The sequence below is a fragment of the Dendropsophus ebraccatus genome, chromosome 3 (genome assembly GCF_027789765.1).
Source record: "Dendropsophus ebraccatus isolate aDenEbr1 chromosome 3, aDenEbr1.pat, whole genome shotgun sequence".
NCBI classification, from domain to species: Eukaryota; Metazoa; Chordata; class Amphibia; order Anura; family Hylidae; genus Dendropsophus; species Dendropsophus ebraccatus.
This window is the reverse complement of record NC_091456.1, coordinates 102,519,448-102,546,841: the sequence shown is the minus strand read 5'-3', so window position 1 is coordinate 102,546,841 and position 27,394 is coordinate 102,519,448. Positions and strand designations below refer to the sequence as shown.

General features: G+C 44.9%; 2 protein-coding genes across 2 annotated transcripts in view; one reads left to right on the top strand and one right to left on the bottom strand.

Moving 5' to 3' along the window:
* The first annotated feature begins 6,471 nt into the window (after positions 1-6,471).
* PLPPR3 (phospholipid phosphatase related 3) overlaps positions 6,472-27,394 on the top strand; it is a 54,196-nt gene continuing 33,273 nt past the window's right edge. The window contains exon 1 of the mRNA XM_069964461.1: positions 6,472-6,485. The gene's annotated coding sequence lies outside the window, so the exon portion shown is untranslated. The remainder of the gene's footprint in view (positions 6,486-27,394) is intronic.
* On the bottom strand, positions 8,399-25,730 carry LOC138785916 (myeloblastin-like). The gene is made up of 5 exons (XM_069962389.1): positions 25,655-25,730; positions 21,503-21,656; positions 20,030-20,171; positions 19,702-19,935; positions 8,399-8,681 (listed from the first exon to the last, which is right to left on the bottom strand). The coding sequence occupies exons 1-5, from the start codon at positions 25,725-25,727 to the stop codon at positions 8,532-8,534; spliced, it is 753 nt and encodes a 250-aa protein (XP_069818490.1). The 5' UTR covers positions 25,728-25,730; the 3' UTR covers positions 8,399-8,531.

The following is a 27,394-nucleotide window of genomic DNA, read 5'->3' as shown; positions in this document are numbered from 1 at the left end:
CTGCAGGGAGACATGTTGTCTTCTCTCACTGATCAGCGTCCTGGGACCAGTGCAGCAGACTTCATGTTCCTCCGTATGTGCATCAGTGGTGCTTACAGTGCACGAATCGCGGTCCGTACATACATACGGACATGTAAATGAGGCCATTAAAAACATTGGTCCTATGCTCTGTTGGCAATTGCGGACAGTGCTAAAGACGTGTGAATGATACTGTCTGCAATTACAGATCCATAATTTAGAACAGTATTGAACCTATTACCACTGATCCAAACACACATCCATATTTGTACCTAATCCACGTCACAACCAATACTACAGATTGTGAGATGGACATGCCCAATGTCGGACTGGGCCCCTCCCCCACTCCCACTGACAGTCCACAGCTGGGGCCCCCAGACAGCCATAGAGTGAGGCTGCCTGTCCTCAGTTGGCCCCAGTATCTGACGCTGCAGAAGCTGTCAGGTCTCCAGCAGCCCTGGGAGGATACCTGGACTCAAAGGACAACTCCCACGAAATTTTTTTTTAGCTTATTTAACACACATTACAAAGTTATATAACTTTGTAATGTGGTTAAATACCTGGTCTGGCCCCCTTCCCCCACTTTCGGACCCCCGACCCCCCCGCCCGGAAGTTAAAGAATATATACATTACCTATTACGATCGTCACAGTCCTCTTCTCCCGGGCGGCATCTGGTGACGACGACGTCAGAGCCGGGGGGCGGTCCGGGTCTTCTTCCTCCTCAGCGTCTTCATAGAGAGTGAATGGGACGGAAAAGGCTGCTGGTGCACATGCGCACCAGCAGCCTTTTCATTGGCTGGAGCGCATCACATGGCTTCCAGCTTCGTCAGCCGTGATTGGCTGAGGTTGCTGGAAGCCATGTGATGCGCTCCAGCCAATGAAAAGGCTGCCGGTGCGCAAGCGCACTGGCAGCCTTTTCCATCCCCAGGACCCGGAAATCAGAGACATCGCTGGACGGCGGACGGCGGTGACGGTGAGGCGGACGGCGGGCGAATGGAGTGGCGATCGTCACCGGAGGGATGGTGAGTATGGTGTCTGTGTGTGTCTGTGTTTTTTTTTGGGGGGGGGGGTCCCGCGGGAGTTGTCCTTCAAGACCAAGCAAAACCATGTCAAGCAAAACCGGTATCAGCCGGGAAGCCCCGCCCCCTGACGGCATGACTGATCTCTCTCATGCAGAGCAGGGAGAGGAGTCGCTGGGAGACTAGAGGAACCACACAGGTAAGGTAAGTATAGCTGTTTTTTTTAATTTGAAATAGAGATGGAGGGGCAGGAGAATAATGAAGGAGGCTGTAGTATGGTGATGAGGGGCAAAAGGATGAGAGGGGAACTACTATGATGATGGCAGGGCAGAAGGATGAAGGGGGTAGTAGTATGATGGGGTAGGAGGATGATGGAGGGGTAGTATTATGAGGGAGGGGCAGGAGGATGAAAGAGGTAGTAGTATAAAGGGGGTGGTAGTATTATGATGGAGGTAGTAGTATGATGATGGGCGGCAAGAGGATGTAGGAGGTAGTAGTATGATGATGGAGGGCAGGAGGATGAAGGGGTAGTAGTATGATGATGGAGGGCAGGAGGATGAAGGGGTAGTAGTAGGATGATGGAGGGCAGGAGGATGAAGGGGTAGTAGTATGATGATGGAGGGCAGGAGGATGAAGGGGTAGTAGTAGGATGATGGAGGGCAGAAGGATGAAGGGGTAGTAGTAGGATGATGGAGGGCAGGAGGATGAAGGGGTAGTAGTAGGATGATGGAGGGCAGGAGGATGAAGGAGGTAGTAGTATGATGATAGGCGGCAGGAGGATGAAAGGGGGTAGTAGTATGATGATGGGGGGCAGGAGGATGGAGGGGGTAATAAAATGATTATATGGGGTGCAGCTGCATCATATGGGCACAAACTACCAGTATATACAGTCAGTCATTGGAGTGCTATCCCTATAGCCTGCTCTAAGTGGGGGACAAGGGAGTTGTCGCAGATCCAGATGAATCCAGGATAGGGCTGGGTCAGTTTGTCGATTTTTAACGATTGTTCTTTGGTGGGCCCCAAGGATCAATTCCTCTGGTGGGCCCCAGGTATCCCAGTCCGACACTGGACATGCCCATAGAAATGAATGGGTCTTAGTAATGCTGCGTTTACACGAAACAATAATTGGCCCGATCGTACGATTAACGATGTCGGAGTAACGTTTTTTTTTCATAACTATCAGCGTTTAGACGGTACGATATATCGTCCGGAAAAATCATTTTGCGATTGCGCGCCCGCAGCCCGTCCCCCCCGCTCGCAGCCCGACCCTCCGCTCGCAGCCCGTTCCCCCGCTCATCCGCAGCACGGCCCCACGGTCAACCGCCCCGATCGCCACCCCCGCCGCCGCTCTGATCAACACCCCGCCGCCCCGACCCCACCCCCGCTCTGATCGCCACCCCCGCCACCCCCGCTCTGATTGCCACTCCCACCGCTCCGATCGCCACCCCCCCGCCGCTCCGATCGCCACCCCCCCGCCGCTCCGAACGACACCACACCGCCGCTCCGATCGACACCCCCCGGCCGCTCCGATCGCCCCCGCCGACCCGGCCGTGAGCATACGTTACCTGCTCCACGTAGCAGGTCTTCGACATCCCCGACTCCGCTCTTCAGTGCACTGATTGGCTGAAGAGGGGAGCCGAGAATTTTAAATGGCTCCTCTTCAGCCAATCAGTGCTGCCGTGCATTGATTGGCTGAAGAGGGGAGCCGGGAATTTCAAACGGCTCCTCTTCAGCCAATCAGTGCTGCCTTGCATTGATTGGCTGAAGAGGGAAGCCGGGAATTTCAAACGGCTCCTCTTCAGCCAATCAGTGCTGAAGAGGAGCACTGATTGGCTGAAGAGGAGCCGTTTGAAATTCCCGACTCCCCTCTTCAGCCAATCAGTGCACTGAAGAGGGGAGCCGGGGATGTCGAAGACCTGCTACGCGGAGCAGGTAACGTATGGTCGCGGCAGGGACGATCGGAGCAGCGGCAGCGGCGGGGGTGGCGATCGAGCCGGCGCAGGGGGCTGGGCATGAGCGGGGGGCCGGGCTGCGAGCAGGGGGCCGGGCGGCGGGCAGGGCTGCGGGTGGCCGGACTATCACGCGACGACTGTTTACACAGAACGATCGGCAAATTTTTAGCGAACTTCGATTTGATAACATGTTGAAAGATCAAAATGAACGATTTCTCATTCGTCGTTTGATCGTTCGCTGCGTTTACACGTACGATTATTGTTCGATCGTTATCGCGCAAATTCGCACGATGATCGTTACGTGTAAACGCACCATAAGAGATCTGGATACTTTCCACGTGTATATCCCTTACATGACTCTCCTATCTGTGTGTGTAACACACACAGCTCTCATCCATCCCTGTAATACACACACAGCTCTACTCCATCCCTGTAATACACACACAGCTCTGCTCCATCCCTGTAATACACACACAGCTCTGCTCCATCCCTGTAATACACACACAGCTCTCCTCCATCCCTGTAATACACACACAGCTCTGCTCCATCCCTGTAATATACACACAGCCCTGCACATTTTTTTTAAACATAGTTTATTGAATTTATACAGAAATACAGGTTCAGAAAAACAACTTATACAATAATTTCATTAATTGCACCCTGCATATTACACACACAGCTCTGCTCCATTCCTGTAATACACACACAGCTCTGCTCCATCCCTGTAACACACACACAGCTCTGCTCCATCCATGTAATACACTCACAGCTCTGCTCCATCCCTGTAATACACACAGCTCTGCTCCATCCCTGTAATATACACACAGCTCTGCTCCATCCCTGTAATACACACACAGCTCTGCTCCATCCCTGTAATATACACACAGCTCTCCTCCATCCCTGTAATACACACACAGCTCTGCTCCATCCCTGTAATATACACACAGCCCTGCACATTTTTTTTAAACATAGTTTATTGAATTTATACAGAAATACAGGTTCAGAAAAACAACTTATACAATAATTTCATTAATTGCACCCTGCATATTACACACACAGCTCTGCTCCATTCCTGTAATACACACACAGCTCTGCTCCATCCCTGTAACACACACACAGCTCTGCTCCATCCATGTAATACACTCACAGCTCTGCTCCATCCCTGTAATACACACAGCTCTGCTCCATCCCTGTAATATACACACAGCTCTGCTCCATCCCTGTAATACACACACAGCTCTGCTCCATCCCTGTAATACACACACAGCTCTGCTCCATCCCTGTAATACACACACAGCTCTGCTCCATCCCTAATACACACACAGCTCTGCTCCATCCCTGTAATACACACACAGCTCTGCTTCATCCCTGTAATACACACACAGCTCTGCTCCATCCCTGTAATACACACACAGCTCTGCTCCATCCCTGTAATACACACACAGCTCTGCTCCATCCCTGTAATACACACACAGCTCTGCTCCATCCCTGTAATACACACACAGCTCTCCTCCATCCCTATAATACACACACAGCTCTCCTCCATCCCTGTAATACACACACAGCTCTCCTCCATCCCTGTAATATACACACAGCCCTGCACCCTGCATATTTTTTTTAAACATAGTTTATTGAAGTTATACAGAAATACAGGTTCAGAAAGACAACTTATACAATAATTTCATTAATTGCACCCTGCATATTACACACAGCTCTGCTCCATTCCTGTAATACACACACACCTGACTAAGGACAACGAAGAATCGCATGCCCAGTATTCCCGCATGGTCAGGAACCAGGTTTCCAGCTGTATCACCCTCGTGCCTACACCGTGACCACATTATCCTACAGCTGCCCCGGTTCCTGCCCGTTAGCACCATCTATACTGCGGAGTGGCCCCTAGGGGCCAGGGCATAGCATAAGCAGATGCTTGGGTTGCCCCGGAGGAGGGGGGCCTTGGGTAGGAAGTAAGGGCTGTCCCCTGCGCTGCCTGTTACTTTTTTTTATGCAGCATCAGGCGGCCTCACAGGAACTGGTTAGCACACTGGTCTACCAGGTTTTCAGTCCGGGCAGGGAAGGCTTAGTGCATTTCTCTCGAACTGGCAGTCATTTTCACAGACAGTTCGGAAGAACTGCAGAGGGACAGGAAGTGGTGAGGGGGGGGGCGGCGGGCCCCCCTAGCGTAGGGGCCCGGTCGCCATGGCAACCGCTGCAACCCCTATAGCTACACCACTGCACAGCACACCCTATCTGTGGTTCTCTGTTATCAGTCATTATCACAGCCTGAGGTCTATAGACATACAAATACCGGAACAGTCTGGGGGAGATATATCAACCTATCTTATAGTAAGATTGTCTTTGTTGCACACAGCAGCCAATTCCAACTCAATATCACAGATCAATATTAAAACTTTTGTAAAAGTCTGGACCGTGTGATACAGCATGGGACATTCGCAATTTATATTTTGGGTCAAAAGATCAATGAGGTATATGGAAATAATGTGCTAAACATTTTATTGAGGAAATAAGCCATTATTCTTTGAGACATTCATATACAGATTGATAAATACCAAAACAGCGCTCCAGCAGATATACACGTCTTACTTATATTAGTTGTGTATTCATATTGCAATCAGGTTTAATATTATAAACTATTAAATGCTGAGCCAGCCGCATATAAGCAGAGTCAGATAGCAAAAATAGATCAGTGCATGCCTCAACAGACTGGACGCACTGTCCGTCCGTCCGAAAATTGTAGTAAAGGAAGCACTTCAAGTGAAAAAATGTGACTGATTATTCACACCAACTACTGCAATGTTTTGGCTTATCTTAGCCAAACAACAAGTCTGTGATTGTTGTAAACTGTCAAATGGATAAGTGTGTTTTTTGCTTTTTGTTTTTTATGCTTCAGAAAGGCGAAACATTTCTGCAGTTGGTGTAATTAACCGTCACTTTTTTTCACTTAAAATGCTGTCTCTACTATGTTCACACACTGTTTTTTTTTTTTGCCTTTCAATGGCCATCTTTATGGATGTGCACCATTTTGAGGTGAAATAATGGACATTGAAAAAGATGGCTGTTGAACGGCCAAAAAAAGACGTGTGAACCTAGCCCTACTGTTTACTTAGATTCACGTTATGGCTAGGATCACACATACAAAAAAAAAAACAGAAAGTGCAACAGCAATTCACACGTGCAAGTGTAGTGACCCACCAGGCACTACAAAGTTTTATCTGCAATATGACATGTGCTCTGTATAAAGTAACTGTATAATGCTTTATCATTGGGGTCCAGCAGGTGGCAGTGCATTGCCAACATGTTGACAGTGAGCATTGGGACCCAGCGGCCTTCCACCTCAAGTGGGTTGCCTAGGCAACAGTAGGAGGTCTTACAGGTCCTGAGAGGAGTTGAGTAGATGTAGTCGGTGAGGAGGAGCAGACAGTGCTCTCCATCATAGTCACATATAAGCAGTCGTGTGCTGACTAAAAACTTCAAGTAAGTGAAGTAACCTGCTGAGTGCAGAGCAGGCAAAGCAAGAAGAGAGAGAGGAGAGATTCTAACCAGCCAGATAAAGGCTATAACTCACAAAAGTAGGGTGTGAGCGCACACTACATAATAAACTATTCTAAGGAGTGCAGACAACCTCAGCAAATAAGATAAGACAAAAAACAAGAGAAAGAATCTGAGGATAATAAAGTTCTGCACATCCAAAAATATATCAAAATGATTTTATTACACAAAAATGAGAGAAAACACACAGACAAAACAAGAAAGGCTGTATACAGCAATAAAACCCAACTCTAAGGGGGGAGAATGCAATACATCACCCCACCAACCGGGATCCCCCACATGAACAAATGTCACATGCCTAAATAACAGGCATCCCTCCCAGAAATACATAGAATAAACGGTACATCATACACAGGTAAAAGGTAAATCAATACAATGTATCAAAATACAAAAAATATATATGGTATATATGCAAGGATGTACAAACCAAATTAAAGAGGAGATGAGAGTGACCCCGGTACTGACCCTACCCAAAAACTTCAAGTAAGTGAAGTAACCTGCTGAGTGCAGAGCAGGCAAAGCAAGAAGAGAGAGAGGAGAGATTCTAACCAGCCAGATAAAGGCTATAACCACTAAGGCAGAGGGAACCCAATGCTCACTTCATGCAGCCTGACTGGAGAGTGACTGAACACCATTCCAATGTGCTGTATTACTGTGTAAACCAGAAAGTAAAGTCCCTCAGTTATATCAACGTCTATTCATTGTCTCCAAACACTGGAAACCAACCACCTCATTGCTGTGACGACCGCCCGGGGCCTTAGGAGAGCCAGGACCGCTAAGGTAGGAGTAAAGCACCGTGACACTATTGCCCCTGACAACACCACCGGCACCCTATCTGGTCCTAATAGAGCCTCCAGTCCACCGTGCGGACGTTGCAAAAGCGCTTACTGTACATATTCCCCCCGGTGTACACACAATAAAAACCTGCTCTGTAGATATTAAGAAATAAGCATCTTAGCAAATTATTTGATCAAATAGAGTGTTCTATGTCGCCACGTTAAGGTGTCCTCAGAGACATGGGGGGAAATTTATCAAACATGGTGTAAAGTGAAAGTGGCTCAGTTGCCCCTAGCAACCAATCAGATTCAACCTTTCATTCCTTACAGACTGTTTGGAAAATGAAAGGTTAAATCTGATCGGTTGCTAGGGGCAACTGAGCCACTTTCACTTTACACCATGTTTGATAAATCTCCCCCATGGTCCCTACTCTAGCATTTTTACACTAGCAATGGCCTCTCCTGGGCTGAATAAGCCTACAACTGGGAAGATAGGATCCAAATGATCTCTTTTTATAGAACCCTTGGGACATGGGGGGGGTGGGGTGGCTACCTCCTGTTGGCTTGCACTCCACCCATGTCCCAAGGGTGCTATAACAATAGATCATATGTATCCTATCTTCCCAGTTGTAGGCTTGTTTAGCCCAGGAGAAGCCATTGCTAGTGTGAAAATGTAGGACCATGTCTCTGAGGACACCTTAATGTGGTGACATGGTACACTCTGATCGAATAGTATGCTAAGATCCTAATTTCTTAATATCTACAGAGCAGGTTTTTATCATGCGTACCCGGGTTGCTGTTGTAATTTCTGTTTGTTTTTTTTTGTCTGTAAGCAAGCAACATGCAACGTGCAACCTGCAGAGTGAACAGAGGCATGGAGGTGTTGGCATTTTCCCCTTTTTTCTGTAGGATCACACATAGTAATATAATACCAAAATACAGTCATAATTTTAAATGAAATAAAACAATATGTTAACAGTTAACAGAAAAAAAAACCTTTTTTTTTTTTGTGCCAAAAACAGGTTGTAAATAATAAGAATGTTTATACACAGTAATGAGCATTTTTCTGTAATATGTGTGCACTGATGGTCAATTCCCCATAGACTAAAAAAACAGCTTAATACTACATTAAAATTATGGCCATATTTTCCACTCAAAATTGCCAGTGGGAGGAGAAGAAATCTCTCTTAGCTTGTCAGCTATTGATGGAGCGATCAATAAAGTCTCGGAAAAGGGAAACTCGTGAGAAGAAATCTGGAGCCACCCCACTTCCACAACTCTGGATTATGAAAGAAGAAATTCCTTGAATTACCCCATTGCACACAAGAGGTCCCCCAGAGTCACCCTAAAAAAAAATAAAAAAAAAATTATTAATTCCAATGTTATTCAAATTCTTATACCTCTTGTAAAAAAAACATTATTTCATTTAACCCCTTACCCAGTCAGTACATATACGTCCTGATGCGGGAGGGGGGAGTTCAGAGAGGGGTCATACAGCAACCCCGCTCTGAACTGCCGTGTAGCCCAGGACCGTGGCTATTAATGTGTGCGGTACAATCGCTGTGCCGGCTAATTATACATTTAAATGCATCTGCATTTAAATGTATTATTTCCCCCTTTCCCTGGTGTCTAGTGGGGGGATCACAGAAAGACTCTGTTCACATAATGTTAAAATTGAGTGGATGGTAGCCATATAAGGGTAAATAACTGCCATTATTTCAATACAAGGGCTGTTGTTTTACAATAACAGAAAATATTTGCCATTAAATGGCGGCCATCCACTAAATTTCAACATTGTGTGAACAGAGCCTTTCTGTGTTTTCAATCCACTCCTGGTTTTGGTTGCAATATAAGGGACCACAATACTGCCTGAAATATACTGTGTGTGAACCCAGCCTCAGGGTATGTGCACACTGTTGAAAAGTGCCAGAAACTCTGTTGCGTAATCCGACACTCGCGGACTGCGGCAGGCGCGTGCATCTCCGCCCGTGTCATAGACTCCATTCTATGCATGGGCGGATTCCTTCCTCCGTCCAAAGAATAAACTGGATCCCGAGATTACGCGACGAAGTTTCCGTGCACACACGCTAATACAGCAATGATCTGATCGATTATTGCTGTATGAAGTATACTGCAGTGATCTCTATGGGAGATCACTGCAGTAATACTAAAAGTCCCCTAGGGGTCTAAACATTAATGTATAATGTTAAAAAAAGTGTTTTTAAAAAAAAAAAAATCCCCTCCCCTAATTTAAGTTCAAATCAGTCCCCTTTTCCCATTTTATAAATAAAATAAATAAATAAACAAACATGATTGGTATCGCGGCGAAACTATTAAATAATTACATTCTGGATCTCGCACGGTAAACGTCGTAAGCGCAAAAACCCGCCAAGGTGCTAAATTGCCCATTTTTGTCAAATCAAATCCAGAAAATTGTAATAAAAAGGGATCAAAAAGTCGCATATACGCAAGTAAGGTACCGATAGAGGGTACACATCATGGCACAAAAAATTACTTCTCATACAGCCCCATAGACCAAAGGATAAAAGCGTTATAAGGCTGGGAATAGAGCAATTTTAAACACACTTAGGTTTAAAGGTTTTAACTTTTTAAAAGCTGTCAGATAAAATAAAAGTCACATAAATTACATGTCATTGTAATCGTACCGCCTTGAGGAACATACATAACATGTCAGTTTTACTATAGAATGAATGGAATAAACACAAAACCCCCCAAAATAAAAAAAAAATTCTTTTTTTTTTTTTATTTCACTGCACAAATAATTTTTTTCTGGTTTGGCAGCATACTTTATGGAAAAATTAAGTCCACCTTTATAGCACAATTAGTTGAGCAAAAAACAAACGCTCATGTGGGTATTTAGGTGAAAAAATGCAAGCGCTATGGCTTTTTAAACACGAGGAGGAAAAAATTAAATCGCAAACAAAAAGGGGTTAATAATCTTGATTCTGTTTTTTTTCTTTTTTATACATATAAATACATGCCTGATAGAATAAACTTACACTATTGTTTGTCTTACTACAAATCCATGCCTGACTCTAAACATAGGAGATTCTATTTTCCTATAGCAGTACTATAGAACCATTTATTGATATTACTTTTCTCCATTATGGCCATTCTGGTTTGGCTGCTTAGGTAAGGCAGCTTCAATACATAAGGTAACCACTGCACCATATATAAGAACGATTATTCTCACTATAGGATCTCCACCATATCCTTCTTCATCCAACATAATATGCAAATGGTGAGTGAGAAAAAAAAAAACTTGTGTTAGATACACCTGTATCTTTGTACCTCTAGACCATAGTCCTCTGTGCTGCTGGATCTTCAATAGAAGAAATCCTTGAATCCCAAACTCAGTGTGGTATCCCACCACAGGTGTTACTTGTCTTTACACCCCTGTACTTCAACCTGTAGTTTAAAGTATTAGTGGTAGTAAAGTATTACCTATGTTTTACCACTAGATGTCGCTAGTATATGTATTGTATGCCTAAGTATTGCACAGCTGAAGCAGTTAAAGGGTTATTGTCTCTGTGATCTGTGCACCAATGAGCGCTCTTTTTTTCTACCTATCTCTATCCTCTGTTTTTCTTGTACTCTCTTCTCACCCACTCACAGCAAATGGTACATATGCTGTGGGAAGTTGTCACATGGGGAGAGGAAGTATAGCCACACCTTTGGGAGTCTTACTCTGGATTTTGTAGAGGAAGGCCTAAGCCAGAATGGTCCCTACAGCGGTCAAGCTGGGCCCTGGCTTATGCCAGGTCCCCTGTTAGAGGACACACAACTAGTCAGTGTCCAGTGTAGTCTGAGGTGTGATAGTGAACAGACGCACATGGGAAGCAAGAGCCCCCTCTCCTTGAAAGCAGCACTTCTACATACTATGCAGTGCTGAACGCACACTCAGGCTGGGTTCACACTACGTATATTTGAGGCTGTATATTTGAGGCTGTATAGCAACCAAAACCAGGAGTGGATTAAAAACACAGAAAGGATCTATTTACATAATGTTGTAATTGAGTGGATGGCCGCCATATAAGGGTAAATATTTGCTGTTATTTTAAAACAACGGCTGTTATATTGAAATAATGGCAGTTATTTACTGTTATATGGCGGCCATCCACTCAATTTCAACATTGTGTGAACAGATCCTTTCTGTGTTTTCAATCCACTCCTGGTTTTGGTTGCTATGAGGACCTGACAAGAGGACCAAATACTGCCTAAAATATACGTAGTGTGAACCCAGCCTTAGAGAGTACAAATCAGGGATCATCCCAGCCCATGCCGAGAACCAGTCTAAAAGTGCAGGACAGTATCCGGAAGAAATAGGAACTGATCCAGATAGAGCAAAGTTGCTAGAAGCCTAAATACTCTATCTCCCAGCGCGGGTGTCACTAGAAAACCTTGGCCACTCTGCTCATCCTAGGTAACAAGGTCTTGGGCTTCTGTCACCCTCTAGGACGGGTCACCCAACACTGGTGTGCAATAGGTGGTGCAAAGACCAAAAGAGTCAAAACATGGGCACAAGTATTCTTTCTACTTTCAAGTATTTCTATCTATTCTACTTCTCAAGTTCCGGCAGAGCACAGTACTACTTTAGGTTGGGACTCTCTTGACATCCTCCTCTCTACTTCTCTGAACTTCTACCTCTCAGCACGCAACCACACTGTACTCTTTTTCTAGCTCTTAGCACAGATCTGATTACTAAAGTACAAGGTATCTTATCAAACCAAAAACCTAGACCACCGTGATAAGCACCCAAGAGACCCCCAAATAGCCCAGCAGGTTACTGACCGCAGGGGAAAGGCCATAGCCAGCCTAACTAAATTAAAAGCAGATTTGCCATCATACCTGTGTGCCGAACCGGCACTGGCGTCACAACAGCATAACACCTGGCTGAGCTATTCCCAGACCAACCACTACTGAGGTGGAGTCACACTTCAACATCTGGCAAGTGGCCGGCATCACCACAGTAGTCCATGCAAGAAAGTTTATTCCACGGTACTGGTACAAAAATCTAGCTCACAGGGTGCAACATTCACCCAAGCGTCCAACCTGATGTTCTGCGGATGTTTCAGAGGATAAGCTCCTCTTTCTTCATGTGCACATGGGTCTTTATTACACAGAGAAATAATCTGCTGAATCGGCTGATCATTGTGTAATAGGGCCCTAACTCACCCTTGGAGAGTTTTTCTAGTATGTGTTGCTGTGCCTGGCCTATTTCTTCCTCTGGCCTTTGGTTCCATTTCTGACTGATCATCCACTAGCTTGTTGCATTGTGCAAACTCTCCTGGTGATTATGCAGTGTCCCAGAACGCAAGGACTACTACTCCTATCGTGCTCATTTCTATCATTTTGTCCATGCTGGTTCTGGTAACTGTGCACACTGCAACTGCTGCTAGTTTTCCCCCTGATATTCCCTGGTTATGTGTATTCTCATGTATATCTTGGTATATATATATATATACTCCTGTGTATTATTATTACCTTGTACAGTGGTATGCAAGCCTGTGGATCACGTGCCAGTGCCCTGTAACCATGGTTCCTCCAATGGCCGACTAGCTCTGGCCAGGAGCAACCATGTGACTTCCCACTTCCTGCTGACAAGTGAGTTCAGCCCCTGCTTTCAAGCAAGGAGGTTGTGTTGCTCTGTCCTCTCCCTCAGAAGGGGACAGAAGCGTCTCTGCAGCCTTTTCACCATAAGAAGAGTGACTGATTCTGCTGCTGCGTTCCAGTAAACGGCTGCCTGCCTATACAAGTGTCCGGAGTCATCTTCTCTCTCATCTGGGTGTCGTGCGGATATCTCTCTCATCTCTACAAGTACCCACAGCAAGTATTACTCCCAAGTTCGTACACCCAGCAACGCTAGTTTATTCTCATACTACTACTCCCAACATCCGGCACGTATCTCCGCAGCCTATGCAGCATCACTCCTGCACTAACTGTCTAAGCCTGCTATATACCCGGTTGCAACCGGAGGAACTCGTTACTACAAGTTACTTCAACTTTAATAAAACCGCTGTCACTGAACCCTGGCATTGGTGTCTACTAACTGGTGCCCTGACTAGGTGCAGCGAAAAATCGCATGCCCATCATCACCCGCAGATTCCACAGACCGGCCCTACAGCTGTGCCGCCCTCAGGCCTATACCGTGACAAGTATAACCCCTGCAGCTGCCCTGGTCATTGCCCGCTCATAACATCAGCACTGCGGAAGTGGCCCCCAGGGGCCAGGGCATCGCATTTTGGCGTCACGAACAGGATCTTACATCACGCGGTGTGCAAGATTTACATTTTATTATTATCTGCAGAGACTGTGCCCGAATCATCATGGGCGTAATTGAAGTGCCCCAGGCCCTAAACTGTATCCAAGATGGCCGCTGTCTCCTATTATTCCTTGCTACGCCATACTCCGGGGCAGAGGGGGTTAACTGCCATGCTGTTAAAGCGCGGGAATCGCCTGGCGCCATAGACTTTGCATTGACTGTTCCTGATTGGCCGGCTGCCGCCCCTGATGTTGCTGGGCAGATTCTGGGACCTGATCCTCCAGCCTGGCGCTCCTCCCCTTCTTGCTACAAGTTCCGGCCAGTGCGTAGCAAGATGGCGGCTCGGATGGAAGACACGTGTGCCACTGCTGCTGCCATGTTGCCAGGATATCCACAGCATCTGCCAAAGTTGGATCCCGCTTGCCTGTCAGCCCCGCTCCCATCAGATGACGACAGCTGGGGGTCCGACAAGTCCAACGCTGCCGAGCATAGCCGTTCGACCGGCCCGACGCATAGTGACCGGGAGTTGGACTCCTTGTCTGACCGCAGTCTGTCTCCGATACCAGCCCGCTCCAGCGAATCGGATCTGGCACTCTCCACAGGAGGGTCGACCTCGCCAGAGTGTGATGAATCTGTGAGTACCGGGGTTCCGGGCGCCCCTCTTCCTGCCTCTAGCAACGGGGATAACTCTGAGGCCACCTGCTACGCCAGTCCCTGGAGAATCCCTGGGCCCGAGACACCTTCCCTGCCTCAGTGGGTGTTTGGGGACGACCCGGTTATAAAGAAGTTGGCGGATGAGATCGAGCAGGCCTTAACCTTGCTACCCCCGGTGACTAAAGCCACCCTTACCATGGCTACTATGGTGACTTCCACTACCACTACTACCCGGTCACCTCCTACTCCTTTTGTTACTGGGGTCCGCAAATCCGTCAAGCCTGGCCTAGCGCCGGAAGCCCATCCAGCTGTCCCATATCCAGCCTATGCTCCCCTGTGGGGCCGAATCTGATGGGGAGACTGAACGCCTGTTCATACAGAAGCTGGAGAAGCCCCGTGCCGGGGAAGTTCCGCTGGAAAGACAACGAGGGACGGTCACGAAATTTGACCAGAAACGTGGCTATGGTCTGATAATGGACGCCTACAATGGACTCCTAGTGCTGGTGAATCGGAGGGCCATCACCCGGGATTATCAGCCTGCCTACAAGAACAAGCTCACAGCCGGGGAATTGGTGGAGTACACCCTGGTGGGCTCCAAGAAGGGTCCCTGGCGCAAGAAATGACACCTCACACAGCCCCATAGACCAAAGGATAAAGCGTTATAAGCCTGGGAAGAGAGTGATTTTAAGGAACATACATTTGTTAACAATGGTTTGAATTTTTTACAGGCCATCAGATAATATAAAAGTCATACATGTTACATATCGTTGTAATCGTAACAACTAGAGGAACATGCATAATAAGTCAGTTTTACCATAGGGCGAACTGCCTAAATGCAAAACTCCCCGAAATCAAAACAAATTCCTTTTTTATTTCAATTTGACAGCGCAAATGATTTTTTTCCGGTTTCGCAGCATATTTTATAGAAAAATAATGCCTGTCATTGCAAAGTACAATTGGTTTCGCAAAAAAATAAGGGCTCATATGGGTCTCTAGGTGAAAAAATACAAGTGCTATGGCCTTTTAAACATAAAATGGAAAAAGCAAAAGTGTAAAAATGAAAATTGGCTTTGACCTTAAGGGGTTAAAAGTTGTTTTTTAGGACTATAACTGCATCACCTGCCAAACGGACCTCAGGACAGATCTTGGATTAAAATTTAGCTATCTGAAGGTACAAGTGGTTTGGGGGGGGGGGGGGTCAGTTTGTGGGTACAGAGTCACTGTAAGCTGACCATATAATCATTGTTAATCGTTTGTAAATCTTTTGGTATGTGTACACATAATTTATTTATAATTTCGAACATTCATATACTAGAGCAGTGCTTCTCAAACTGTGAGGCACCCCCTAGCTGTTGGTGAGGCCCAGCTGGGGAGACAGTTTTCACAAAGCAACTATGATCTGCACAGTCCTTTTGCTGTTTGCAGAAATCTCCATTTTAAGGCTGGGTTCACACTACGTATATTTACTACGTATTGTGGTCCTCATATTGCAACCAAAACCAGGAGTGGATTAAAAACACAGAAAGGCTCTGTTCACACAATGTTGAAATTGAGTGGATAGCTGCCATATAACAGTAAATAACTGCCATTATTTCAATATAACAGCCGTTGTTCTAAAATAACAGCAAATATTTGCCATTAAATGGCGGCCATCCACTCAATTTCAACATTGTGTGAACAGATCCTTTCTGTGTTTTTAATCCACTCCTGGTTTTGGTTGCAATATGAGGACCACAATACTGACTGAAATATACGTAGTGTCAACCCACCCTAACCCTTAGAGGACCGGGCCAATTTAAATTTTTGCATTTTCGTTTTTCCCTCCTTGTGCTTAAATGGCCATAGCACTTGCATTTTTTCACCTAGAAACCCACATGAGACCTTATTTTTTGCGTCACTAATTGTACTTTGCAATGACAGGCTGAATTTTTTGCATAAAGTACAATGCGAAACCAAAAAAAATTTCAAAGTGTGGTGAAATTGAAAAAAAAAACACATTTCTTTTATTTGTTTTTTTTTCCGTTTTTACGCCGTTCGCCCTGGGGTAAAACTGACTTGTTATATATGTTCCTCAAGTCGTTACGATTATGACGATATGTAACATGTATAACTTTTCTTTTATCTGATGGCTTGTAAAAAATTCAAACCATTGTTAACAGATATATGTTCCTAAAAATCGCTCCATTCCCAGGCTTATAGCGCTTTTATCCTTTGGTCTATGGGGCTGTGTCAGGTGTAATTTTTTGTGCCATGATGTGTTCTTTATATCGGTACCTTGATTGCGCATATACGACTTTTTGATCGCTTTTTATTACATTTTTTCTGGATTTGATGCGACCAAAAATGCGCAATTTTGCACTTAGGGATTTTTTCGCGCTTACGCCATTTAGCGTGCGAGATCAGGAATGTGATTAATTAATATTTTGGGCAATTACGCACGCGGCGATAGCAAACATGTTTATTTATTTGTTTATTTTTATTTATAACCTGGGAAAAGGGGGTGATTCTGACTTTTATTAGGGGAGGGGGCTTTTTACTAATAACCACACTTTTATTTTAACTTTTACTAGAAGCCCCCCTGGGGGACTTCTAGTATAAGTGCACTGATCTCTCATTGAGATCTGTGCTGCATAGATTTGCAGCTACTGCAGCCGGAAGCAATCGAGTGCCGAGCCGGGATCAGTGCCATTACGGCACTGACCCCGGAAGGGGTAAGATGTGTGGACAACGTCCCGGAGGAGCAATCCTCCCCACTAGACACCAGGGAACGGCTGCACTCGGTAATTGGATGAAGATGTCAACTTTGACAGCTGCATCAGATTACTGTATTAGCAGGCACGGTGATCGGACCATGCCCGCTAATACCTGCGGTCCTGGGCTACGGCCGGCACCCGGGATCGGGGCGGTTCAGAGTGCGGCCGCCGCGTGGCACCGCTCTGAACGCTCGGGTACGTCCAGGGTCGCCTAAGGGTTAACAACATTATAAATAGTGATGAGAGAACCTCTAGCATGCTCGAGTCGATCCGAACCCGATCGATTAGCGGTGGCTGCTTAAGTTGGATAAAGCCCTAAGGCTATGTGGAAAACATGGATATAGTCATTGGCAGTATCAATATTTTCCAGACAACCTTAGAGCTTTATCCAACTTCAGCAGCCACCGCTAATCAAATGCTGAACGAGGTTCACTCATCTCTAATTATTAATTTATTTTGTACTTAATTTATTAGTATATAGAGCTTGGGAGACGGGTGAAAGCTAGCCCTAGCATTATCTCAGCTTTTAAATGGACTTTCACGACAGATAGTGAGGCCCAGGCACCTTCTTGACCAGTCTGGTGAGGCCCAGGCATTGCCTTGGTCTGTTGGGTGAGGCTCCAGTAGAAAAAGTTTGAGAAGCTCTGAACTAGAGTATACAACTATCACGATTATAAATAACGACTATCATTCTATGTATTATGGTGAATGATTTCAGGTAGTTCCCAAAAGCACTCATTCGCAATAGTTTATCGTTAATCAGTAAAAATAAAAAATCGCTTTGTCTAATAGGACCCTAAGACTTTAGCCATTGCCAACAGAATATGATTTAGAGAGAACATATCTTAGTAGATGATTGTAACATTTGTCTTCTGGTCAATGAAGCGTGAAGAGTGCATAGTTCCCACTCATTAGTCTGCCTATCTTCATGCCTTCCCTGTTGCTCTATATTACACAGGGAACACAGATTGCACTCCTAATCAGAAGCAGTAATGAGGGCAATATTAATAGGGGCAGTGAGATGTCACTATTATTGTTGGTGCCCTCAATTGCATCTATAAATGGAAGGCAAAACTGAGCTTGGGTTGACAATGTTTGCAATTGAAATCAGTAATGGCTAAACAATTTGTCTCATACTAGGTTAGGAGCAATAAAGCTCAGCTCAGGGGCGGGATAGGGGGTGGGTGGGGGGGATCATCTCCTCGGGCACAAGGTGCAACACACAGCTCTTTTATCAGCAACGTTATTCAAGGGACAGAGGAGATCTTTGTATGGCTGGCCTCCTGTACTCTGCGCAGACATCTCCTCTTTCACTAAAATAAAAGTGCTAAAAATAAAAAAAAACAGCAGCACTTTTAGCATTACAGCCAACCTAGCTTTCTGCAAGGTGCAATGATTCATCCAAACTGTGGTCAAACAAACAGAGCAAAACAGAAGGATGACAGCATCAGAAGGATAAAAATACTCATTATTCCTCCATCTTCAATAAAATAACAGTACAGAAACGTTTCAGCCTCAGTCTTTATCTTGATCGAAAGGTTGAAATGTTGCTTAATTGTCATCTTGTCAGTAAGATGAAAGAAAAAAAAAAAAAAAGTATTTTTATACCTTCGATGCTCTTGTCCTTCTGGACATGCTGTGTGCTGGGAGTCGGAGGTTATATAGTGTGTGTCAGTATTATATTCAGAGTGCAGTGTGTGACAGTATTATATTCTGTGGGTACAATGTAAGGCAGTATAATACTCAGGAAGTGACACTAGGAAGAATTTTTCTTAGAGATTGAGTGTCTGTTGCAAAAAGTGAGGAGATGATAATGTCTGGGCTTGAAACTTTACAGAGATGAGACATACTGTAGATTGAAGAAGTCATGGAGGTAATCATATGGCACCAATGAACACTGCAGATTCAGTATTCTCATCTGAGCCCATGTCCATCTGCAGGTTCTGCACCATCTAGAGTTATGTCTCGTTACAATATCTGTTAAGCTATGTTCACACAACGTAAGTTTCGTAGTAATCACGGCAGTTACAACAACGGCTGTGATTAGTACGGAACTTACGTTGTGCTGAAGGCTGAGGGAATCCAGGTCGGAGTGTATACACATAGGGGGAGATTTATCAAGCATGGTGTAAAGTTAAACTGTCTCAGTCGCCCCGAGCAACCAATCAGATTCCACCTTTCATTTTCCAAAGAGTCTGTGAGGAATGAAAAGTGGAATCTGATTGGTTGCTAGGGGCAACTGAGCCAGTTTAACTTTACACCATGTTTGATAAATCTCCCCCATAGTATACACTCCGGCCGGGATCCTTAGCGGCGCCGCGAGAAACTGACATGTTCACACAATGGAGCTTCCGGCCACATGCTCTATTGTGTGCAGCAGCATCCAAATTCAGCGGCGCTAAAGATCATCTGGCCGGTACTGCAGTACCTGCCGGGATTATCTTTTCCGAGACCGGCCGTTCGTCACCCGGTCGGGTCACGGAACGACCGATCTTATACAGAGTGTGAACATAGCCTTAAGCTACAAATAGGATACACTGTATGTGACCTACTAGTGGGCTGCAAGGTCTTAACAACAATAACCAAAACATTTTTATGAATTTTAAGCTCTGATCCAAATTGAAAGCTAAAAGGAGTAGATTTTCTTTGTAGTTAACTTGTCTTTTGTTACTTACAAAACATATGCCAGCCTGCCGCATGAATACTCCAGTGCATATGTTGTTGGGGCGACATATATCACTTCTAGTCACTGTCACATTAAGCTCCTGAAGACGGTCTGGAATCCTTGCCCGTGTTCCCAATCGCCCCCATCCAGCAGTGATGCATTGGGTCCCAGCAGGGACTGTCTCATTGACCCGAGGTAGTCCAATCAAATTAACCCTTAAGTTCAGAGTTACACTCCTATCAAGCTGCATCAACAAGAGAAACCCAAAAGCAGATTCCTAAGTCGACGTTTGGGAATAGTCAACAGAATGACGTTCTATCTTATTGTCATCGTCTCACCTGTAATATAAGGATATCATTTTCCAGTGTCTGTGGGTTAAAGCCATTCTCGAAAACTCTAGAAATTCTAAATGTTTGCCTGGAGGCTTCATTGCTACGAAGAGAATGAGCTCCTAATACTACAGTCACCTGATTGGGGTTTCTGAGGAGTAGAAGGAAAAAAAAAAAGAAAGATTAATCTGTCTGTTCATATATACACATTATAACTTTCATTGGTTAAAGTAAGATGGAAATATTGTTAGTCTACTACATTAGTCCATTTGTCTTGGTTTTAGATGTAAATAATGGTAACTCACCATAGTGAGAACTAGAGCATGGGATAGCAGAAAAGAAGAAATATTTACAGGACTGGCCTTAGTGGGGCAGCATACCCCCCAGATTGCTGGGGCCTAGATAGGGAAACATTCCCTCTATCCTCTGTACCACAATGCTAGCAGCCCTTTGCATACATACAGTTATCACTAGATTTAAGGTTCCTTCACAGATACAGAGTTTGCATCACACTGCAAGTTTTGCATTGAATTCCTCTGTGATACTCAGTACCATTATAGTTTACATTACTGTATTCTCACAGCAGATTTTCCTTCCACTGTGGGAATGTAGTGACAGACAGCCTTGTTTAACTACTTAGTTACCATGCGTTGAAAATAATAAACAGTCAATGCTTACCACTCCTGCTTGAGTCTCCAGGTCCCAGCTCACTGTCGGCACACCCAGCTGATTACTGGCTGCTGTGGGACAGCACAGTAATTGGCTGAGCAGGCTGTCAGTTATTGGAGAGCTGGAGAAGCAGACGGGAGTGCCCCAGGGGAATGTGGGCAGGTATGCATTCGTTATTATTTTTAATGCCACAGCAGCTAAGTAGTTAAACATGGCTGTCACTAGATTCTTGCAGCAGAAAGAAAATCCGCTAAGAGAATGCAGGGCCATAGACTATGATGGTACTTAGTATCACAGTGGATTCCACTGCGAAACTTGCAGCGTGAACTCGCAACGGACTCAGTACGTTTAAAGGCAACCTTAAAGCGAATGTACCAGCAGGTAAATTACTTTAAGATCAATAAACCTGTGCCGCCACGGAGATACAGGTGCCACAGTCCAGTGAACTACGGCCTGGTTCCTGCGCATGGCGCTGGTCTATTCAACAGTCACTGTCACGGTCTGAAGCACTGGAAGCGGCCTGTTTACCCCCAGTGTGACGTTCTGCCCTCCCCTCTGTGACATGGCTCCATTAGAATCAATGGAGCCGCGTCACAGAGGGGAGGGGTTTTGTCACACTGGGGGGCCACAGGCCCACCTCCAGTGCTTCAGCCCGGTGCTTAGTAACAGACCGGAGCCGTGGACAGAAACTGGGCGGCGATTCAAAAAAAGGAATGTGGCACCGGCATCCCCGCTTTGGCGGCAGCCTATTGATATAAAAATTTTAAAGCAAATGTACCTGCTGGTACATTCGCTTTAAATTAAGTTACTTACATGTCTGACAGGCAATGTGCAGCTGTCATTAGAAATTGCTGAGCAATGAGGGATCCCCCGCAGAAATGCTGACGTCTTAGCTGAAGAGAAGCAATGTATGGGTGAGAGTTGGGAACAGCTTCTCTGCCACCAACAATTTGCGTCCGAAATGTTCCTGAGAAAAACATTGTGTTAACATAATAAAAGTGTGAATATGTACTGTTTAGAAATAACAACTTTATACAATAAAAATTTAAATTGTGAACAAGATAAATAGAAAGATAGATAGATAGATAGATAGATAGATAGATAGATAGATAGATAGATAGATAGATAGAGGTGTGTGTGTGTGGGGGGGATATTAGGGATATACACGTGGGGGGTTGGGAGCCATTTTATAGGTACAGACCCTCAGGAGCACTGTGCTATCAACCCTCCCTCAGGCTTTCGGGTGGGTGGGTGGGTGGGTGGGGGCAGCAGTTGAGGTGGGGAATGATGGTAGTTGTATTCTGCTTGCCACGGCAGCTAGGGGGTCCTTGAGTTGGAGTCAGCACAGTGGACATGGAAGTAGAGGGTTTGGTTCTAAACTCCCTGGGGCTCGATTACATTTGTGGACAGGGAGCATCAGTTAAGCAGGGGCTTCGTACAAGGGGTTACGACCTCTAGGAAAGGGGATTTATAGGAGCTACGCAGGTGCTTACTTTGGTGTTTCTGAGCCAAGTGGGGTTACTTGGCTAAAGGCAAATCCTCTGTAGGAGGGACAGAGCATGTGAAGAAACCACCTGTGTTTTTGGGCCTCGAGGACCACCCCTCAATTAAGCATCAGTTTTATAATATGTAATGTCATGTTAATTTTGCTAATACACAGCTGCAGTGGCCATCAAAGTGTCACTGTCGTTATAATTTTCAAAATTTAAATCAACAGCAGCATGTTTGCAATTTACATTCATTATTTTATTATTATTTTTTTTTTTATCATGCTTACTTGTATCCAGATCCAGCCTCCTTAAGGCAGCTTTCTAGTCTTGTGCTGGTTGAAAAAAAGAGACTGATGCAGGAAGTCACAGCAGTACACCGCTCAAAGCGTCCATCAATAAAATGACTGCCTTCTCTGTGAGCGCTCAGATGACCTGGACTTCCTGTGTTTAGTCTAACTTTTTAAAGAGACTAAACACAGGAAGTGGCGTGTTTTCCATGATAACTAAAAAAATGAATGTAAATTGCAAACTTGCTTTATTTCAATATCAATCTACAATTGATTTAGATTTTGAAAGTTATAACGACAGTGACACCTTAATTACCAAAGAACTGTGTCAGTACTCATGTGCTCATGTAATTCGTGTTCCAAACTGCTGACACTGTTCTATAGCTGTTAGGTCAAGGAGACACACGGTGCCTTTCGTATATCTGTCTGTGCTTCTAGAACATAGATAAATGCTTTTATTTTCCTGTGCAATATGTCAAGAGGCTTTTCTAAACTCATCATCTGCTGCAGGATGGGATACCTCCCCACTCCCCCCACCCATACCTGACCCTGCTTTATTAAAGGAGAACTTCGGGCAAAATATATTTTTCAATACGTTATTACATAAGGAAAGTTAGACAAGTTCCTAATATACCCTACTATGGGAAATGCACACATTCTCTCCCACCTCCCTCCCATCCCATGCTGCCCCAGTGTTTGCGATCTCTCAGCTCCCTTCCGTCCAATGCTGCCTGGTGCTTGCGATCTCTCAGCTCCCTTCCGTCCAGTGCTGCCTGGTGCTTGCGATCTCTCAGCTCCCTTCCTTCCAATGCTGCCTGGTGCTTGCGATCTCTCAGCTCCCTTCCTTCCAATGCTGCCTGGTGCTTGTGATCTCTCAGCTCCCTTCCATCCAATGCTGCCTGGTGCTTGCGATCTCTCAGCTCCCTTCCGTAAAATGCTGCCTGGTGCTTGTGATCTCTCAGCTCCCTTCCGTCCCATGCTGCCTGGTGCTTGTGATCTCTCAGCTCCCTTCCGTCCCATGCTGCCTGGTGCTTGCGATCTCTCAGCTCCCTTCCGTCCTTTGCTGCCCAGCGCTTTGTGATCTTTCCCCTTCCTCCCTGTGCCGTGTGATCTCCCCTCCAGCCCATACTGCCCAGTGCTGTGAAGCAGGGGGGGCGACAGATAAGGAGCGCTCACCCCGCTGCACGGACGGGAGGGAGGGGAGAGATGCAAAGCACCAGGCAGAACAGGACGGGAGGGAAGAGATGCCATAGCACTGGGCATCACGGGGACGGAGTACACACTGATTCCACTACATATACTTTTTAGACGTCTACATATACTGCGCCTCTGTTGGAAACTTCAGCTACATACACCCAAGAAGTTGTGACGTCACGCACTTTTAGAGGAATGGAAGCTTGTCTGATCTATCTGATCTACCAAATCAAGGAAAATAGCACTATATATACATTTCCCATAATAAGCGTATATTAGGAATTTGTCTAACGTTCCTTATGTAATAACATATTAAAAAATACATTTTGCCCAGAGTTCTCCTTTAACAGTCAGCTGGAGGCTGAGCCCCAAGCAGGGTGAGGTATGAGAAGGGGAGCAAGGAATTGTTGTAGCCCCCGCACTTCAAAAGCCTCGGAAATACACTTTGACACTTAGGGGAAAAATTATGTTATGGAAGCACAAATGGATATATGAAATGTACATTGATCTATCATTGCTATACACCTGCATGACTACACTTTTTTCTGGGCGCATTCTTGCACAACCCCATTCATTCCTTATGTCACCAGAAGGCTAGACTGAGAGAAATGATACTACACACTGCTTTATGCTGTGCCTAAAATTGTGAGAAAGCAGGTAATGCATTAATACAATGTATACTTTGATATGTCACATAGTTCTGCATCATGTAGGTTGTAGAATTTCCTGTGAAACTGATATAAAGTTTACATCAGAGAGTATAAATGTTTCTTGGTACATCATTTTTTTTTTTTTTGCAGAAATCAATAGTACAGGTGATTTTAAGAAACTTTGTAATGGGTATATTATAAAAGCAGTTTGAATTTCTCCCCCTGTCTTCATGGTTTTCTATAGAGAGGGGAGGGATAGAGGGAGATGAGGCACCAAAACAGGACAACAAAGAGTTAATTTACAGCTACATCACCGGGGTATCTTCTCTGAAGTCAGCACTGACCTCTCTGGCCTCTGAATACCGACTTTCACACAGCTCCCACTGTGTAATCCTTTGTTCTCTGCTGGCTACTAATCTCCTTCCTCCCTCCCCTCTCCATAGATTATACAGGGCTCGACTGATGTAAAAGAGTCGAGATTTCCTGATAATAAGCAGTAAATAGGAGAGAGGAGGGAGGGGGGGGGGCTGGGGAAAGTATTTTTGAATGCAGATGATGGCATATTTGCCTAATAAACCCAATAAAAAAAAAATTCTTAAAATTGCCTGTACTATTGATTTCTGCAAAAAAAAAAAAAAACTAAAAAAGAAACGACAGTGACACTTTAAAGAAGAAGCAATACTTTGTGCCCTTGCCAGTATTTGTGTATTCTTTAGACCTTTGTAGAACTTTTATCTTCGTGCAAAAGTCATTAATAAGATCTACATTCGGATATATTTACAGCTATTTTGGCGTTTAAGAAATAAGCTTTAATAGTTGTATAATCAAAGGTTCTGCAATTTTCTAATATACTTTAAAGCCATTTTCCTCCAAAGGCTGAAAAAATGTCTTGATAATCCGCTTAGAACAAAAGTGCATAGTTCATTACAAGGCTAGATTCACACATAGTGGTTTGGTCAGTATTTTTTGCCAAAAGCAGGAGTGAAATCAACATTTCTGGTTTTGGCTTAAAATACTGATCATAATGACTGTGCTTTTACAGATGTGGACAGCTGCACCAATGCCCTGCCTCAGGCAAATGGTGGCCACTATGGGTCTCTATAGTCTTAACAAACCATACTTTTGTGTTAGTGAGACATGATCAGGATGGGCTTTGCAAGCTGTTATAAAATCCACAAAAACATGTTACTACTGAAGAATATTTAAAAAAGAACTGCCATTCTACTACTACTATGCATGGTGAAGTGCAGAACAACTTATAGAAATACATCTCATAGACTCCTACACGTACAAGGCTGTAACTTGTATACTAACTGAACCTGCTTCATGCCCAATAATACTTACCTCCATCCACCTGGCATACCCAGAGTGCCACTAGTATGATGAGAAGATGATCCATGCTACTGATAGACTTCATATTCATAATTCTCTCAGGTTCTGCACATTTATATTGTCCATCAACGGTTCAGGTTACACAACTAACTGGTATTGCTAAACCACATTGAGAAAGTTGTAACTGCACAGGACAAAGCAAAGGAAATTTGGTATTAGGAAAATGAACACCTGAGTGTCTGTGCAACACCAGCAGTTGCTTAATAGGCTTATATTCATGAGATGGGACAAATATCTATATCACAGGCTGTCCCGTAATAAGCTGTGTACTATTGCCGTGGCCTGGGGTGCTAGTTGCAGGTGTTGTGTGCAGCTGGTAGGTTCTAGTTTATTGGGGTAACTTGTCACGGTGGCCAGGAGCGGTAGTACTCACTCCCGGACACACAGGCCACGGATCTTGGTAGAACTGGTGTGAGGTGCAGGTGTAGGTGTTGCATAATTGATGACAGAGTCACAACTTAAAGGGATTATCAAGTGCTACAAAAACATGGCCACTTTTGCACCACTCTTGTCTCCAGATTGGGTGGGGTTTAAAACTCAGTTCCATTGAAGTAAATGAAGCTTAATTGCAAACCACACATAAACTGAAGACAAGAGTGGGGCAAAAGTGGCCATAGTTTTGTAGCACTGGATAACCCCTTTACCTAGTGGTTTAACTTTACTTGAAAGGGCTTCAGTGCAATACAAAGTATAACAGAAACACTGCTCACAGGTGCGAGTGCAAAAAATACAATACTGTTTAGATAGACCTTTGAGGCTGGAAGTAGTAATGAAGTGAAGACTTGTGCGAGGGTAGTATAGGGGCTGGGTAGGAGCCCTTGTTTAATTAGTAACAGTACTCTGGGATGGGATGTATGTTAAAGATAATATATACTTGAGGAAATTCTCATACATATGTTTAGATATCTTTGTATCTGACCGCCTTCTGCTTACACAGTATCGGTGACCTCCCTGTAAGGTAGAACGAGTCCTAGGCCTTTGTCCCTGAGTAGAGCTCCCACTGAAGTTATCCCCAAGTGGACAAACGTGTGTCAGTAAGGAACCTTGGCTGTTAACTTCTTTGCCTTACTGGGGATCAGTCCCTCTGCCTTTTCCTTAGGGGTTGACTGTCTTGCCTGTAGAATCCACGGCGTAGACAGGGGGTGGTCCTAATGTCTGTCTACCCCACCTCTAGGGTTCAGCACTGCATACTTGCTGTCTGTCTCCGCATACAGAAGAAGGTGTAGTCCCTGTCAAGGGCTCTGGCCTAAGCCAGGCCCGCTTGGTCACTGCAGCAGGAAGTTTTAAGTTTGGTCCGTCTCTCATAAACACTCTACGCCTAGACTTGGGACTGACAGGAGACCCCTTTACTATATGGGGTGGTGTGACAGGAAGTGAGATTGAGAAAGAAAGTAGTGTACAGAGAGGAGGCACCTGTAATTGGTCCAACAAACACAACATAGCTAAACCTTTAGACATAGACTGCAGCTGTGCACAGGGGGAGTGAGACACCTAGTGGCTGAAAAGGAAAACAGCAGCTACCAGCACTTAGTGTGACAGTTACTTTACCTTGGATGTATAAAACTTAGGGAACCACCTGAGGTGGGACTCTACACGATATGTTGTGATGTGTTACAATAAGCAATATGTTAATATGACAATTGGCCATTTCTAGATCAAAGGCCAGATTGTCTGTTAGGCTATGTTCACACT